Source organism: Rhagoletis zephyria, unplaced genomic scaffold (assembly GCF_001687245.7).
Source record: "Rhagoletis zephyria isolate East Lansing unplaced genomic scaffold, Rhagoletis_zephyria_1.1 Rzeph_scaffold_00618, whole genome shotgun sequence".
NCBI classification, from domain to species: Eukaryota; Metazoa; Arthropoda; class Insecta; order Diptera; family Tephritidae; genus Rhagoletis; species Rhagoletis zephyria.
In genome coordinates, this window is record NW_016157702.1 from 49,684 (window position 1) to 68,625 (window position 18,942).

At 36.1% G+C, this 18,942-nt stretch overlaps 1 protein-coding gene across 2 annotated transcripts; it reads right to left on the reverse strand.

Annotated features, from left to right (window-relative positions):
- Positions 1-653: 653 nt before the first annotated feature.
- CNMa (CNMamide) lies at positions 654-13,755 on the reverse strand. Of its 2 annotated transcripts, XM_017613162.1 has the most exons (5): positions 13,690-13,755; positions 3,796-4,081; positions 1,418-1,721; positions 1,197-1,238; positions 654-1,123 (listed from the first exon to the last, which is right to left on the reverse strand). In XM_017613162.1, exons 2-5 carry the CDS (start codon positions 4,036-4,038, stop codon positions 1,053-1,055), a joined length of 660 nt encoding a protein of 219 aa, XP_017468651.1. In that variant the 5' UTR covers positions 4,039-4,081; positions 13,690-13,755; the 3' UTR covers positions 654-1,052. The 2 variants fall into 2 exon arrangements, with proteins under 2 accessions (XP_017468651.1, XP_017468652.1); XM_017613163.1 differs by lacking the exons at positions 1,197-1,238; positions 13,690-13,755 and adding an exon at positions 7,011-7,140.
- Positions 13,756-18,942: the final 5,187 nt, after the last annotated feature.

Sequence of the window (18,942 nt, forward strand, 5' to 3'; positions counted from 1 at the left end):
TCTTGAAATTTCGTCGAATTTTACTAAACTTGAATGGGCTATAAAACTGGCGGCGCTGGTCCGAGCAAGATATAAATTCGAAAAAAGGTTTTCTAACAGCAGTCGCACCTCGGCAGACAATGGCAAACCTCCTAGTATACTTCTGCCATGAAAAAGCTTCTTATAATATCCATTAGCCGTTCGGAGGCGGCGTAAAACTGTAGGTCCCTCCGCTTTGTGAAACAATATCAGGACAAGACGCTCAGCACAAATCGGAGGAGAAGCTCGGCCAAACACTTACCAAAAGTGTCAGCGTCAATATTAGGTATTACTATTATTATTATTTTAAAACCGTTTGCGGTATACCCAAACTGATAAAACTTTGTATATATTTTTTTATTTTTGTACAAAGTTTGAAATTTGCACTTATGTATGTGGTTTTTGTTATAGAATGAACTATATTTTTAATAAAAAATAATAGTTAAAATCAACATGTAATGTTGATAAGCTCTATATATGAATCTGTATTAAATATTTTCTAGAGTAAATAGTCCATAGTTGATCGTTTTCTTGTATGTACTCATAGTATATTGTATTCTTTCAATATTCAATATTTATAGCTAACAATTCACGCTAATTTAAGTTTTAATAAATATGTATAAATGTAAGTATGTATATTAAGTAAAACTAAAACTATATTTTTGAAGAGACAACAAATACTTTTATGTTTAAATTAGCACAATATTTCATGCCATCTACCGCTTGTCGCTTGCCTAACGTAAAACTGTGTGTGAATGAATTTATTTGAATTACATGTGTGTTTGTAAATACTTTCTTCTTCGTCTCCCCAACCCAGAAATGGTGATATCGATTACCTTTTTACTAAACTTATGTCAATACATAAATATCAACTAACCAACAAATTTCTTTATTTATGCATTTATGTACGTATGTATGTATGTATGTATGAATGTATTTAGCTGCACTCTGTAGGTATTATTAAGTAGCATCGGCCGGCCAGAAAATTGTATGCAGTTTTGTAGATACATAGGCTATCCGCCTAGCCTAGCTGCTTAGTCCTCAAAGAAGCGAGCATTTCTTTTGCGTCCCATGTTGCAGATTTTAAAATGACAAGGAGACATATCTGAGAAGGAAAGCAAAAATTTAACGAAATTAATTTTGTAAGCTTCAAGTTTTCATAGATTTAGATTTCGCACAGTATTTAAATTTGTCGGTACACTTCTTACATTGTTTGTGTACTGCACAAGTCGCGTGAAGCATGCAAGAAATGTACGGATGAGTTCCCAGGATGAATAGTATGGTAATTAGCATGTAATCGGAATGATCCAGACGCCACGAGATAATGCAATACAACAGTACAATTGTTAATAATTATGTGAATACATGCATAATTAGAGAGTAAAGATGTACTACTTACATTGTATATTCTTCTTAATGCCATGATCTTTAAATGCAGCCGGTGCTGAATGAGGTTTCTTCTTCAGTGGCATAGTGGGTGGCCCAAAGGACTGACTATCAGCGCGTGCATCATCTATGCCATCAACAGCATTTGCGGCTAATTGTCGTAGACGTTCAATAAAGCGCGTATTTGCCGCCTCATAGCTGTCATCAGCAGCCCCAGAATCATCGCCAACATCTTCGCCATAATCTGGAATTAGCAAAAGATCACGCAAGCCTGGCCATTTGCTTAGGTAGTTGGGCTGTTGGCGTTGATATTTTTTCTAAAAACACAAAAAATTAAAAAAATTAAGAAACAAAGGGACATCAGGCACTGAATAACGATTAAATATGGAGGTACAATAGTGGTATTCATCTATGTAGGTAAATGTCTCGTAACCACGTAAACCTCGTAAATTTACTTAATTTTTTATGAAAATCGAGGCATTTATGCGTTTAGATGAATATCCATAAAAATATTTTTTTTTTATAAAATTTCTTATAAAGCAAAATCGTTGGTCTCAGTAGCGTAAAATGTTAAGAAAATTCTATCGGGTTTGTGTAGAAGCAAGACGGTGCCTGGACCACAACGGGAATGGTAACAGTAGAACTTCTCCCGGACACAAATTGTCCAGCAAGTTCGCAGAGAGGGTAAGGCTTCAAACACAAATCCAAAGGATCTTAGATCTATTAGCCTTTCATCCCCTGTGCCTCAGAGCTTAGAAAGAATAAATAGTAACTACGTATCTTTCACCATTGACAGTTGGTTACTGTCTAAAATCATCATGTTTATCTGAAGGGCAACTCCACGGAGACCGCGCTACATAGCCGGGTCAGCCTTATTGAAAATTTACAAGGACTATTGTCTTGTAGCCTTTCTACACACTGAGGGAGCTTTTAACAATATAAATTCAGAGACCTTGAGAGCACTAGAGGTGAACGATTCTCAACAGGAGTGCGTAAGGCAGAATGATCACCGCAATGTAGCGTGCTCTCGCTACTTCTTTAGAACTTAACCGTGCGCTCCCTTTTGCGCGAGACGGAATAGGGAAGCGCCAAGGTTGTCGTTGATGTGGATGATGTACCTATCGCATACAGGGACAAGATCCGCAAACTCTGTGCGACTTTCGGCAGAGAGAGGTATGGAAAGATGGTCCACGCGTTGTGGCCGCTCCGTCATTTTGGAGAAAGTGGAACTTCTTCTATTTGCCAGAAGAAACAAGACTGTACAAGCAAACCGAAATTCTGAGGTGCCTACAGAATGGTGGCCTGCCTTGGTTAAGGCTTCTAATCTTAATCGACTCAGCAAAGTACAGAGTATAAGTTTGATCTGATTTAGCGGAGCAATCCGGACAGCGCCGAATGACTTTTTAGATCTTCTGAAGGCAGAGACCGAGTGAGGCAGTAGACGGCATCTCTTAAATCAAAAATTTGTGCTGGACTGTCGCCGATTTCCGCAAGAGAAATCTTAACCTATACATAGAGGGTAACTGCATGGCGGACGAAGATAAACGAGCTTCTAGGCATAGAGGGAGGATATATCTCACACAATTGATGCTCGAACAGACCACTGCCTAATAGGAAAGTACGCAGAATGTTCGGAGTGCTTTAGATGCTGTATAAATTTCAAAAACTATGAGTGGGAGAGACATTTCTTCATCTTCTCCCTATGTGTGCGACTTGTCGAGAAGCAGATTGCCTTTCTGGAGTCTGCGTTCTTTAGTGACCTTGACGATTTCGGAGATATAAACCTTAGACACCTAATGTGTTTCGTCAGCGATTCACTGACGATTTGGCTTTACTGACTTTGTAATCTAAGTAGGTCTCCTCTGAGAGAGTCATAACAGAGTGGAACCGTTCTGAACGCAATAAGTACTGGGGAGCGGTATGGGGCCATTAACAGAAAGGATATTAGTCCATAAAATATAAATTAAATCAAGCTATCTACTTTCTTGGTATCTAACTGGTAAAAATATTTCGCATGCGTCGAATAAGTGTGATCACAGAGTTAGAAGGTCGACTCTGCCTTGAAGACGATTGAGACTTAAGAGCACAATCTCTGAGGCTGTCCAGCCCCAGCTAGACAAAGACTAATCTATTTTTAATCTGCAATGATTGAATCGTTTGTAATAAAGAATTCACCTACCGGGCACTTTAAGATTCATTAAGAAACCCGAAGGTATCTTGGGCGTTCTCGTTTAGAAACTCTTTTAAGGATTCAAAAGATCTTTCCGGTTGCAGTACAGCCGTGCAACGTTTGGACCATCACTGTTTTATATGTATGTACCTTTGACACTAAATATGTGTCATTCCCATTATAAAAATATAAACTCATCTCAAAACCAAGTGAAGACTCACCAGTTCTTTGTAGAGTGTATCATCATTAACATTGTTCAGCAATTCGTTCAGCAATAATTGTTGCATCTCAATCTGTTGACGTGTGCCATGGCGTGGCGTGCCACCCGTCAGCGTATTGACGCTACCAACAACGGGCAAGGCGCATGCGTCGTGCGCCAACCACACAATAGACACAAATAATGCGAACCATATCTGATGATAGTTGATTGCTGTCAATGCAGCTGAGGTGCGTTGATGTGTCATTTTGCTGTGGGCAAGAATTGTTGAGCGCGACAGTGTAAATATACTGCAAACGGAAAAAAAAAGAAAAATAAGTACATTAGTAGGTATACGCAGGTAATTGAAGTACATACAACAAACAAAATGGATGAGTTTTCAATGAAAGCATTGAATTTCAATAACAGAGAAGCAACGATGACGTAGTAGCTGCTTTGCGCGCCCTTAAATATAGTTTGTTTTTGTTTTTTATTTCATTTTTTCCATAGCTAAATTCCAACGCCTCGCGGCCGAAATTAGAATTTTATTCACTTAACAGTTCTTGAAAGTTATTGCTCAGTGACGCCTACGCTTTGTTGCTTAACCCATTTAATATCTCACCGAGGGTTTCCAATTTCATACAACAACCGTTAAACTTGTAAGTTGAAACCTTAAGTTCAACAAGTGTGAAAATTTCAGCACTTGACGTCTTTCACGTTGCATAAAATTTACGTACGTACATATGTATGCATGGGTATGTAGGTATGTGCACATTACCGCACGTGGCCTATGACTTAAGCCTTAAGGTTTCACTTCATCGTCAGTTAAATGTTGTTAAAGTTTTACAGTAAACGTAACGGGGTTTGAGAATCTATAAAAGTAATATTGCGCCTCTAAGATAAATGTGTGTATGAAGAGGAAGTAACAACACAGAAATACTCTAAAGGCGCCGCGTATTTGCTAGTTTGATATATATATATATATTTTTTTTTTTGCTTTTAATTACCGTATTATGCCACCTTAAGCTCGCACTAAATACAGAGTAGTCTATTTTTCACATAGGCCCATTGTTAAGCATTTTATGAATGCTTTTGTTAACGCATAATTAATATTTAGCTTTAATTATTATCCGGGCTGCAAACCACTCCAAAAAATGGGTGCGGTTCGGTTCAGTGGTTCGAACCACTTAGAAAAAGCTTGTACAGGTACAAGAACCGCTTCACGAGTATCCCTGAATCGTGGTTCGGTTCGTTTCAAGTGGTTCAATTTCTTTGCGCTAAAGTATATAAATATTACAAAGAAATGACAAATCCATTAAATTTAAAAATTAAAAGCTTTGTTATTGAGATCAAATATAAATATCCACATGTATAGTGGTGGAAAAGAACAAGGTCACGGCATTTTATCAAGTATTGGCTATTTTTCTTTTCTTTATTTAATGTTTATTTTTTAACCATATATACCCAATTTTCAAACTTTGTGCAAAAACTATGGCCCTTATTATGGGCCGTTTGCAGCCCTGATTATTATCTTTCAAAACATCTCTTAAAATTCTTTGGGGGTCCGGTATGCGGATGCAAAGGTTACATGTATTATTATTTCAATGAACTGTTTTGAAAATATTTATTTAAACTTAAATGTGTGGTGATATTTTTCGTTGCACGTGTGTACATTAGGTTGGTCCAAAAAAAGTAAAGTCGGAATTTTTATATTCTCTATACTGAAAAAATGTACCCCTGTCTTTTTTTTTAATCAAAAAATATTTAGATGTCGCTTAAAGCGCCCAAAATTTTCCATGTGTTTTAAATATGTGGGAAAAACAATTTTTCGTAGAAATTCTGTAGCTTTTCAGGAGATTTGCATTGATAATACCCATAAAAAATCGTTGGTATTAAACAATTTTAAAATAAAAAATTGGAATTTTTATTGGAAGTCTCCTGAAGAGAATCAAAGTTTTCCGATCGAAAAATATTGATTTTCAAGAATTATATACCATTTCCAAGAAAAATGTTTTTTCCCATATAAAATACATGAAAAACATTGAGCGCTTTGAGCAACCCCTAAATATATTTTGGTTTCGAAAAAAACACGGAGGTATATTTTCTTTCATATAGAACAGTCCTAAGTGGTGAGACCATTAAATTTCTGACATTATTTTTACACATGCATTTTTGGACTAGTACATTAGACCGGTTAGCTCCTCAAGCGAAATAAAAAAGTTTGAAATTGTCAGCTTTCGCATTAGAAAGGTAAAGGTTTATAACTGACGTCTAGGCACCGATAGTGCGTTTAGAGTTCTATTTTGTTCTTTTCCGTCTAAATTTTTTTTCCTTTGACCTTAATAATAGCTGTAATTGAGACATTCTATGGTTATATAGAGCGCAAATAAGAGCTTATTTTCCTTATTTTCAAATGACTTCTTCCGGAAAGATGGGACCTTAGTCGGCTCAGCGAGCGCTGGATCTAAACCCAAAGCCCTTCTGGCTGGTAGTCGAGCTTATTTATCTGATTAAAAGCAAATCATCGATCCTGGCGGGAGACCTGAGTGGGCATTACTTAATAAAAACCCATGCGGTACGACTTAAAACCATTTCGGTGATTTCCGCACTTTTTCACAGGGTCTTGCTGTGAATGATCGCTTGATGACTCGTAGTAGAGCTTAGAGCTTCACCAGAGGACAGCTCTCCAGGCGCCGACTTACCTATCGTCGTCTAGCCACCCCACTACTTTCAGTTGTAAGAAGAACTAGGCCTTGCTTTCATAAAACACTGCTGTTTTTTTTGAAAAAACAAATTTTTCCAACTTTCTCGAAGTCTCTTTTAGAGAAAAAGCTTTATTTCATTTATTTTACGAAAAATCTAATCATAACTTTCAAACTAGCACATGACGTAACATGCTCAAAAATACACTACCATTGGCGAATGTCACTAATAAAAACTCACTTCACCAAACCGAAAATCTGGTTTTACCGATCAGTGTCTGAATCGCGGCATTTGTGATCAAATGATTAGTCGTTTCGAATCGAATCGAATCAAATCTAATAAAATGGCAGCTGTTTTCTCCTCAACATAAATTTATAAAGACGAAGCACACTCGCTGTCGAATGCCGTGATTTCAAAATCTAATTTCGTTACGAGTTAAATTCGATATCGACTGCCGCGATTCGCGCCGAGAACTTTGAAATTTCGATCCTTCTTCTTTCGTGATTTTTTCTCAAAAGTCCGTACCGTTACACTTACATTTTGATGTAATGCAACAGGATCCGTTTATTCCTTATTTACACTTTTGTCCACAACAGTTGCACTTAAATGTACATCTTGTTCCCAATATGAGGCTAAACTGTTTGCACCACCAGCAATGAATGCTAAATAAATCACCAGTATGTCTGGCTGAACACTTTATAATGGTGAACGTAATGATGACATCTCTATCAACAACAGCATTATCAACTAAAGCAACAGGTACTATCACAAATAATTTGTAATCAAATCGAATACAAAATCACAATCTAAACACCTCCTACAAATACATTTGTAGAGAATATATGTAGCTAGATGTATGTATGTATGTATGTATGTATGTATGTATGTAACTACATATAATAACATTAAGTTTAGCAGGTCATAAGTAAATTGATAGGCCCTGGATTTGCTCACCTTTGCCCCTCACACCCACATAATTAACTTCAAATTTATGTATGTACATAAGGGTGGTCCAAAATTTGTAAAGTCGGCATTTTAATACTCTCACCCCTAGGATTGTTCTATATCGAAAAGATATATCCCTATTTTACATTTAGAGGTCGCTCAAAGCGCTTAAAGTTTTCCGTGTATTTTATATAGGGAAAAAAACATTTTTTGTAGAAATGGTATGGAATTCTTGAAAATGAATATTTGTCGATAAAATTTTCGAGCGTTTTTCCTGTCGGCTAGCATCTCAAGCTCTTCGCACTCACGTATTTCAGCCTTTATCTTCTTATTGCGGCAGATACGTCTCGCTTCCTTCTTCAGTTCCCTATAACGGTTACACATGGCTCGCGTTACGCCGTCTATCACAACATGGTATATTTGGTTTCTCGGTTTTCGATCTAGAGACAGCCATGTAGTAGCTTGATGGATATTTTTATGCTGGAGCCTAGTACCACAAATTACCATGTTTCGAGCCCCGGCGAAGTCGATCAGCCTCAGTCCGTTACCAGACGTTTCGTCGTGGAGGCTGAATTTTCCGACAGTGGCGCCAAAGATCCCTTCCGTGCCCACCTTGGCATTAAAATCACCGACCATGATTTTTTTATCGTGTCGTGGGGGCCTCTTCCTTGTCTTCCGTCGGGGCATGGGCGCAGATGAGCGAGATGTTGAAGAATCTCGCTTCGATGCGGATTGTGGGTAGACGTTCCGCCACCGGGGTGAACGCCTGTACTCGGCTACGGAGTCTCTCTCCTTCTACGAATCCAATACCGAATTTGCGCTCCTTTACGTGGCAGCTGTACCTTGCCCTGCCCCGTTCATCCCAGTTCTTGGATGGCGGTGATATCAGCCTTTGTCTTCCCGAGGACATCAACCAGTCGGCCCGAGGCACCTTTCCCATTAGAGGTCCGGACATTCCAGATGCATACCCTGAAACCATAGTCCTTTAACCCGTCCGTGGTCGTTATGAGAAAATGGCGGTCTCATCCGAGGCTGTTTGTTCGTTTTCATTAAAGTCAAATTACCAACGTTAAAAATTACCACCGTTAAATCTACTACGGCGACTAAATAGAATAAAGACAATTATTTATGAATGCCTACAAATAACCCCTAAAAAACTAAGAAGTTACACCTTGCTAAATTGCATATCATGTATATCATATTATCACATATTATAAATTACACATTGAAGCGATTTCAGTGGTTTAAAGATATTTCAATATTTGTAAACTTGCATATATATTGATAACCCATTTTGGGTAGCTTTTGTGATGTCGTTGCTTAGTGGCAATGTATAATTTTAGTTCACCACCCTTGGTTGTATTGTCTGGAGCGTGCAACCTCACCTCGCAGCTGAGAATTGTGCATTGTACATAAGCATGTCAATAAGCATAATCAAATTCACTTTTATTCTAGTGATAAGAAGCGCCTAGCCAAAATGATTCCCTTCTCCTTTATTTTGCTCACCGATATGTGGTACTTTCAAGCAGGGTACGAAAATAAACTGTACAAAACAATTCCCATTTTCTCATCGATCATCATATCATTTGTGGTTTTGTACAGTTTTGTAAATAGTCAGAAACAAATTGTAAGATTCACTGTCATTTTCCCCAACGAGAAACGTTTGCTTTTCGTTTGTGACAATTGTACCATAGGGTACGTTTTATATGTATGCAAACGTTTCAATTACGTGAAAAATAATTTTTTCTGTAAATTTTCATATCCAATTCAATTAAAAAACATTTTTATTTTTTTTATTCATTGCAGCCATTCGTTTTGTATTTGTTTATTGCATATATGTACATACATAAAAATATTTTCCCTGCACGATTCATTTCGTTTGTTGTTTCGTCTGTAACTACTAAACTACTGTAGTGTACTATCGCCAAAGTGAACTCAGCCGTTTTGTTTCGTATTGTACCGAACTGTTAAAGTAATAAACGAAACGAAATAGTAACGTACAATATAGTTTATTTTCGTACACTGCTTTCAAGAGACCTATTAACCGCTTGTCAGTTGAAAAGCTTGTGTGTATGTACGGACAGCTATGACATGCTTAATTATGTATTTTTGTTGTTACACGAGACTTGAGAAATCTTATTAATTAATGTCAAATTGTCATTTAACCAGTTAGAAGCAGTTGCGATTAGGTTCACTAGCGAAACTGCCCTGATTGCCGAATATTTTATTAATCGCACGAGTAAAAAAAAATTTGGAAACAGATACCAAATTATTGCTATGAATGAGATTATATAGGTACTTGCTGATAAGCATAGGCAAATGTGAAATCCATACGTTGTGTGACATGCGACTTTATCTTACAGCATTTTGTTGCACGCTTCTATAATTTAAATTCCACTACTACTTTTTTTTGTTTTAAACATGTAAGTATTTATGTATGTTTGTATATTATTATTCTCAACTATTTAAATGCAGATCAACAGAAGGAAAAATTAAAATTAATTCACTGTAGTTTATACTATCGGGAAAAATAAAAAACTACCTAAGCCGCCCCGGAAAGCCGTACAAACCGGAAGAAACTGCTAAGGGCCGCTTAGGTCCGATTCATTTAACAAGTGGTTTCACGTTGTTTGTGTGAAAGATGCCGTTTGATGTAATTTATTTACAAGTTACTTTGTGCATACATACGTACATAGGTATAGGTATGTATGTATGTACATTACATACTTAAATATGAGAATTTACTTCCAACAAAAGTGCAAATCAACTGACAGTTAATTAAAATCACATTTATGAATATACATTAGGGTGGTCCAAAAATGCAGGTGGAAAAACTAATGTCGAAATTTGTATGAAATTTGTACAAAAAATATTTAGAGGTCGCTCAAAGCGCCCAAAGTTTTCCATGTATTTTATATGGGGAAAAAACAACTTTTCGTATAAATGGTATAGAATTCTTATAAAACAATATTTTCCATCGTTCTTCTGTTTCTGTTTATCTGCAGAAGATTCCCAGTAATAATACCCAAGTTTCTATTTAACCATTTTTTCATCGCAACTATAATTTATAGGTCCGCCAAAAACCCACAAAAACACCGAACAATGCAAACGGGCGTCCAATAAATAATCGTTAGTATTAGAAAATGGTTAAATAAATAAGAGTTTTCCAATCAAAGAATATTGATTTTTCAGAATATTCTACCATTTCAACGAAAAGTTGTTTTTCCCCCCACATAAAAATACATGGAAAACTTTGAGCGACTTCTTTAATTTCAGAATAAAAAATATGGGTGTACTTTTTTCGATGTAGAACAATCCTAGGGGTGAGAGCATTACTATTCCGACTTTGCTGTTTTTGTACCACCCTAATATGCATGCACTGTTGATTTCATTTGAGCGCACTACATATGATTTACCAACTATTTAGTTAAGTAATGAATTAGAGATGGGCGATCTCATGACTTTGGACGAACAACGTTATTTGTAACTGTGAATTTTGCAGTCACAGTGATTTTCATCCGTGACTGTGACAAAAACAATGACAAAAAGAATTGCAAACAGGAATCTTTTACCAAGTGAACTAAGGGCATTATTTTCGTCGTTTGTTTTGGTCATTCACGCTCGCTTTAAATGGTGTAAAATTTTAATATTTCCAACAACTTTAAACAATTTTTAGTCTTAAATAACTGGTCGCAGTTTCTCGATATGTAACTGCGACTTCTACTTTATCACGGCCTCAGTTCGTAACAGCGGCTGCTATTTTGAGGAAGGCGCAATCCTACTAAAAAAAAAACATATTTGGCACCGTTCCTTTGTCACAGTCTGTCACGATGTGTTTTTGGAAGTTGTCACAGCAGTTACCCTTGACTTTTGAGTAACCGTAACAAAGTCACAGGTACGCAAATATCTGCCACCTCTATAATGAATAGGGACTGCAGTGTATACATAATAAACATTTGTGTGAAAAGAAAAATTGCTAATAGTGCAAAAACGGTCACGTAGCTTGTAATATATATGCCGATAATAAGGGCATATCGCATACATATATATATATATGTATATGAGTTCTTGTCAGGGTAAGGCCAACATTTTGGTACGATGTAGTTATACAAATGTTGGAAGGAAACTACAGTTCGCCGCCGCCTACGAACGGTCTTCTTCTTGTTTGACATGGTAACCACTAAAGTGATATCGGTCAAGTCCGATAAAGCATACTGATCTTTTCTCTTCTGTGCTGACTGACACCACTTCGAAATGCCAAATGAAGTCAAATCCTTCTTCACCAGGTCTTTCCATTGCACTGCAATCACCAGCGGGTACAGCGTTGAATACTTTCAGGGCTGGAAAATGACTTTATCTACGGTATACAGATCCGTAATCTTCGACCCAATTTTAAGGTCACGTGTTTCGGCGTTTTTTTTTTTTGTCGTTTCAAAACTTGATATTTTCCTTACAGTGTATTTTGATATAAAAAGCTCGCCAACCGGAATTTAGGCCAAGTTTTTCGCTGACTACATTTTATCCTCGCATTCACAATAAAACTTTATTTATTTTGATATAACATTTGTTTATTAAACAGATGAGTGAAATTTACCAGCATTACTTACCGGTTCATACCTGCCAACCCGATAGGTAGGCCAGGAAAATAATAGAAAACCCGACGATTTCATCCATTAAACAGCTGAAGGTCGTGTCATGTTCGGAGGTTATAGTTCATTTCCACCAAGACTTAATTGCAGTTTATGCCTATTGGAAAAAGGAGATTACAGCTCCAAGGAACTCCAACGAAAGAAAAAAATAAGAGATAAACGTTGCCGATCACCTCTTGATAAAATTATTGTAACTTATCTGAGCTCTAACTGCAGTTAAGCGTTTGGTGGAAATGAACTTTTAGGGCTGTTTTCTCAAGTAGGTTTTAAAGTTTATCTGCCCTCTAAACACGAATTTTGTTCTGAAAAAATGTGTTTGAAGGACAGATAAATTTTTTCAGTATAAAATTTGTGTTTAAAGGGCAGATTACTTGAGAAAACGGTCCTTAATCAATTATTTTTTATTGTATAGTCTATTACAAATCAAAAGTACATATTCGTAAATATTTAGAATAAAATTTGTTAACAAAGTGATAATAATTTGTCGATGCCAAAATCTTTACACACATACATACATTAGTCCAAAGTAAAGTCGGGCGCTACTTAAACCGGACGCACAAGAAACATTTTTGCCAACTCCCTGGAGAATGACGATCAAAAACTTGGACTTCTGCACCCATAACCGTCCTCCGACACACCAATTAAAAGATTAAATACTTGGCTTATTCACAAGCAAGGCATACCCTTTCGGATATTTACTTTTCATCAAAAAATTAAGGAAAATTTCAAGTTTTGAAATGACCAATGAAAAAACGCCGAAACATGCAAACTTAATTTTCTGTTGCAGATTACGTCTTTGGATACCGTTTTTCTAGACCAGGTAATTTTTGCGAGATATTTTTATTTTAAATTTGCATTGTGAATGAAAGAAATGCAAACATTAACAGAGAAACATTTTTTAAATAAAAGTTTTTTGCAAATACTTTAAGTTTGTGTTAAAGCCTGTTCTTTTACAAAAACATCAAGTTATCTGCGAAAAAAATTTATTGATAAATAAAGTTGTAAATGGTCAAATGAAAATGCGTAATAATTTTTTTTATGATTTCATTAATAGTTTATACATGGCGTATGAGTAACATTATTTCCTGGTCATATTACCTCCATTTGCCGTTCTGATGCGGCGTAAAACTGTATGTACCTCCATTTGTGTAACAACACCAAGACGCACACCTCAAATTGGAGGAGAAGCTCGGTCAAACACTTAGCAAAAAAAGTGTAAGCGTCAAAACATTATTACTATTATTAAAACAGGGGAAAATAAATTCGAAAAAATTACTTAAAATCTCATTCTACTAAATATTTTAAAAAGCGATTTCAGTGTAAAACTACTTTTTATTTGTATTTAAAATGCTTACAAAGTTGTCCTACAGACACTAATAAATCTCACAGTTTTTATTTGAATTTTGAATAAAAGGTTGCCTGATAGCCAACTAATAGAATATTTGAAAAACACATTTCCAAAAAAGTGTGATTGATGGCGACGATTTAGATTGCAATCAAATTTTTCATAAATTTCACGCAATACATATTTGAATTTTATAAGATTGCACTGCGCAAAACACTTATGTACCTGCGACATACTTACTTCATTAAAATGATTAATATTATTACTTTTTACTCACCAATTTTTTAGTTTAGTTCTTTTTTTTTTATGATAATCAAAAATGCTTTGACGTCGTATTATTAAGCATTTTAACTTGAATTTCACTCAACCGCGTATGCACTTCCGTTTCCGATTCGTATTAAATCTAGATCACTCGTATGTGCGGCGGTTAACACCAAAATGGTATTACATTTGCTTTGGCCACGGTTTTATATGCGAAAAACGGACACAAAATGCAGTTATTTTTTTTTTTTTTTTTTTCTGCTAACTGCAAAAGCAACAAGTGCTTCTCCGCTTTCCTTTGTTTCACCCAGTTATTTACTGTAAAGTTCAAATAACATCCTTGCGCTTACCACTTGTCAAACTTCTAAGGCGACCAACTTGCATAACAACAACACGAATGTAGGTACACAAACATACATACATGCATAGAGATATTACAGCAGAGAACGTTGCTACCACACAGAGCTGTTCAACCCTTTCTTGGTAAGTGGTGTCGTACGTCAATTCGGCTGCATTCGTTGATTTCTGTCCTGTACAATAACAACAACAAGCACTTTAACCACACACAATTGAGTTGTTGTTGATGTTGATGTTCACTTTGAAGCTTTCACCTTTCATTGGTTTACTTTGGTGTGTATGTATGTACGTATGTATGTTTTGACGTCTTCTAGCCGCATAACTAGATTTCAAATTCTATGCTTGAGTGTTCGATTGTCAGATATTTATTATGATGAATATCCTTTTTCTACAAATACTTTGCCAATCGCGAATTCAACTTTTATTTTTCACTTTTCAGTGCGACTCATACAATTAACTGCAAATAATTAAAAGCGGTAGCAGGCACGCTACCTTTCAAAAGTTTTTATGATTCAGATTTTCTTAAATATACTTTTTGCTCTTCTATCATTTTTTTTTAGTGTTAATTTATAGCGTCTTTGTGTAAAATTACGTGGGTGTAAATAATAATTGTCTCGCTATTTCACATTAGAATCGTACGAATTGATTCATAGCCTAGATGGAACTGTAATAAAAACGGTACACTTTGAGAATTTATATGAACCATCTAAACAGTTAAGCATAATGTAGGATCGTTTGATACTATACATATGTACATATACATATCTCTAAGCCGATCAGTAAGCTTTGTAGCAAGCTACTACTCGACAATTCAAACGATCCTCAATCGTGTGCATTTAGGCGCATCGGCGATGATGAGCCAATGCGACATATCGTCACTAGACACGAATAAAGGCGCGAGCTCAAAGGCGACGGCGAAAAAAGACGCATTCAAAAATTTCAGCGTCAAAGACTCTTAGCATACTTGGACGAAGTTTTTCATAAGCATCTTTTATCGCAAAATTTTTTTACGCGCCTTTTTTCGCCGTCAAAACACTAGCGCGCCTTTATTCGTGTGTAGTGACGATATGTAGTATTCTCTTATGCCACTGGCAAACTTTCGCTGTCTTATTGCTCTTAAGTGATGCCTCAGAAGTTTCGACTGCTACGTTCGACCACTAATATCATTTATATTGAGTGATTTGTGTTTCAAATATTTAAAACAATTAAAAAGAAAAATGTACACTGGTCTACATCAGAATTCAGCTGATAACACGGTGCTACAAAAAAAGGGTCATGGAATACACCCGAAATAAAACCTAGTGTAGATTGTAGCTCTGGTCGAGTACAACATAGAAAAAGGTTCCGTTTAGTTTCTGAACCCTCTGATTTTATTTTATTTAAAAACAACCGTGAACCACAGTGAAGCCCAGATGCTCCCAGTAAGGCACCACAACATCATGCTCAGCAAGCAGTTACTACCTAGTAGAGTGCAACGTACGCGAACAGACATTTAAGCAAAGCCTCCATCTAACCAGGTCAGAAGTCACTTCTATGAGTTGAAGGATGAGATACAGCATGACGTACAACAAGCCGCTGTCAGTCCCGCGTCCACACAGGTCATAAACCTGTTACCATCTACAAAGACCCCCCTTTGAATGTGAATGCCGTCATCAGTGTCCAATCAGCACTTGTGGACGAGAGTGAGCATCAAATGCCTCGAGGCACCCGTGTAACTCTAGCACTGTTGAGATCTGGATATTGTAGCCGTCTCAACTTCTACCTATCCAGACTTGATCCCAACATCTTCAGCGCGTGTCCAACATGCACACTCAATCCAAGTCACCTAACACAGCTTTCTCTCTCTGGTCCGACGCCGTCGAAACATCATGTTTCCTGTGCTTACACGCTTGACCACAACGATTGAAGGACAATCCGATCTAGGCAGGGCTAAGTAAGGCGCTACAACAACAACAACCAGCAAACAACCAACTTACCTTGAAATTTTAAAATTTTGCATATCATGTTCTAAAGGAATACATATGTACATATATATGTATGTATGTCGATGTTTAATGGTGCAACATATTTTTTAAAACAAGTGAATACAAAAATTTTAACTTAGCAACTAAACAGAAAAATCGTGAACAAATTCTCAAAAATGAAAGTCCTTCAACTTAAAACTATAAAGTTTGAACGACTCAGCGGCCGCTAAAATTATAAAGTCAATACCCCCTATACGCCCCACTAGCCCTAATATAATAAGTGTGAATCAACATTCCTCATAGCATAGCCACACGCATTGGGGCCCAGCTTATTAATGAATATGTACATATGTATGTATGTGTATGCATTTATTGTATTAAGTATTAGAACAAAGCACAATTAATTAAGTTGCATGAAGCGTTAGCGCCAATTAAGCTAGACACATGTATGAAAGATAACATACTTATACATATTATATCAAAGCCAATGATTTTTCGTAAAAAAAAATTAAAATTCTTTAAAGGATCAAAAGTGATCACCAGTTCGCGAATGGTTAGTTTACTCGAAAAATGTTTAATGCGCTCATAAATTTAAATATAAATATTTACGTGCGTGTTCATTCAATAATTTGACGCTTATCAATTGAGACTATACGACTGATATTTTTAGAGTACAGCGTAGGCGCGCGAATGTGCGTTTTGAGTAAGGCCGCGACCTCGTTTTTGCGTTCTAATGTTTTAAATAAATTAAAGATTTATGTTCATATACATACATACATATGTACTTAATTGCAGATGTTCGTGAACACAAATGTTCGATTTCAATTCTGATATCTCTTATCGCCACTTTGCATTCAAATGTGTATTCGAGATTTTAGCGAGAGTCTTGGAATTCACAACGCCAACCAATGCTCACGTGCGATTTGTAGGGATGATCTATAAGTTTGGATTAATAAGTAAGCGTCACTTAATTTGTACACTCGGATGCCACAGAAACTAATTCTAGCAATAGACCTTATCTAGTCCGCTCTTTTGTCAAATCTAGTAAAGTAAGCCCTTGAAATAAGACCATCCCATACTGCCAGGTCTCCGAGGAAATCATACATCGAATAGATTCTGTGCCCTACATATATCCATAGCTCCAGTAGTAATCATTTTGCAGAGTTCCACAGCTGGGATCCTTCTTCTTGCTCCAATCTTTTCCATAACACCACATCATACCAGAGATTAATAATTGTGCGTAGTAATCTTTCCTTTACAAAATTTCATTACAGCAAGAAAAAAAAACATCACTACTCTTATGCAACATCAAAGTGGCGCCAAGATAATATTATTAATTGTCGACAAAAATCCGGCTGTCACTGGCTATACTTGTGGGTGCACATTTTTTTATAATCACACGTTTACTTTTTAAAAATCTCTCGAACGAAGAATCTTTAAAAAATTGTTGACCATGCTTATCAATGAAACATATATACATACATATGTATGTATGAGAATATGTTTGGACGTACATATATACATTAGACCGTACCGGAAAAAATTTCACCGCACACCTACCAGTCTTAAGTATTTTTGCAAGGCAATTTTGATAAAAGAAAATTTTTCTTTGGCCGGACATAGGGGCTTCTTTTTACATTTTGCATTTTATCTTCTGTATTTCAATGGCTGAGTGGAAGATCGACCTTTCTTGGCAGCCATTTCGTAAACGCCCTATTTCCGAATTTTATAGAAAAACACCCTAACTTTGGTTGAAGAACGCTCTATCTCAGCACATTTTCGATGTGTTTTCGTTTGAAATAGGGCTTTTTTGAATCAAATTCTGAGATAGGGCGTTCTTCTACCAAATTTTGACATAGGGTGTTTTTCAATAAAATTCTGAAATAGGGCATTCTTCAATCAAATTTTGAAGTAGGGCGTTCTTGAAAAGTTTTCTGAGATAGGACGTTTTCGAACTGGCTACCGAGATAGATCGATCTTTCACTCAGCCATCGATTTTCAGTCGGATCTTAAAGTATATACATGGATGTTTTTGTTTCGAGGAGGCTACTTTTTTGTTCCGAAGTCCACTGACTCCATTCTCTTATAACTGTTATGAACGACAGGGCGTATGAGTAGTTTATAGATACCCTATTTTTTTACTTTTGTATACAATTAGTTATAAGTTATAGCTACGGTGACCAGATTTCTGTGGCCAAAAATCGGGACATTTCTAAAGCATCGAATCCGAATATACAATTTTGTTTTTAGCATAAAAAGGTTTAATACAGTTTTATTTAAACCAAAACAAAGGGAAAAAAATTAAAAATTTTTATTATTTTTTCATGAAAATATAACTTATTACTATCTAAAAACATCTAAGTAAAAATTTTAAAAGTGGTAGAACAGCTATAAAAATTCTACGAATTTGAATAAATGTTCATCACAATTTTAATCAGATTTTCTAGAATGCAGTTTTGAAGCCCTTTAAATTTTAGTATAATAAAGTGCAAGTTACACAGTTCAAGATTTTTTTTGTATGGAGAAAATGAGCTAGCAACGCCTTTCACAAAATTTACCAAACATCAATGGTGTAAGTCCTAGTTACTTAAAATTTGCTTGTTGAATTAAATAGGTTACAAAACGGCATACTCAGAATGTTTCTAAGAAGTGTAATTAAAAAGCTCAAAATTTTGATGAAACTTTGTCGAATTTTGCTAATTTTTGTACAAAGATTCAAATCCGTACTTACATGGTCTCTGATGAATAAAGAAAACACTGAAATACTTATACGTGCGGTACAATTTTCTCAAAATCGGTACTATCCCGCCAAAATCGGTACGAATGGTCACCGTAGTTATAGTCGCATATGCCACTTTTGCTTCCAACAGACAAAAAACTGTAAGAAAATTTGAATTCTTATCACATTGGCGGAGAGTTAAAGTCCTACTTGTATCCTAAAATAGGCA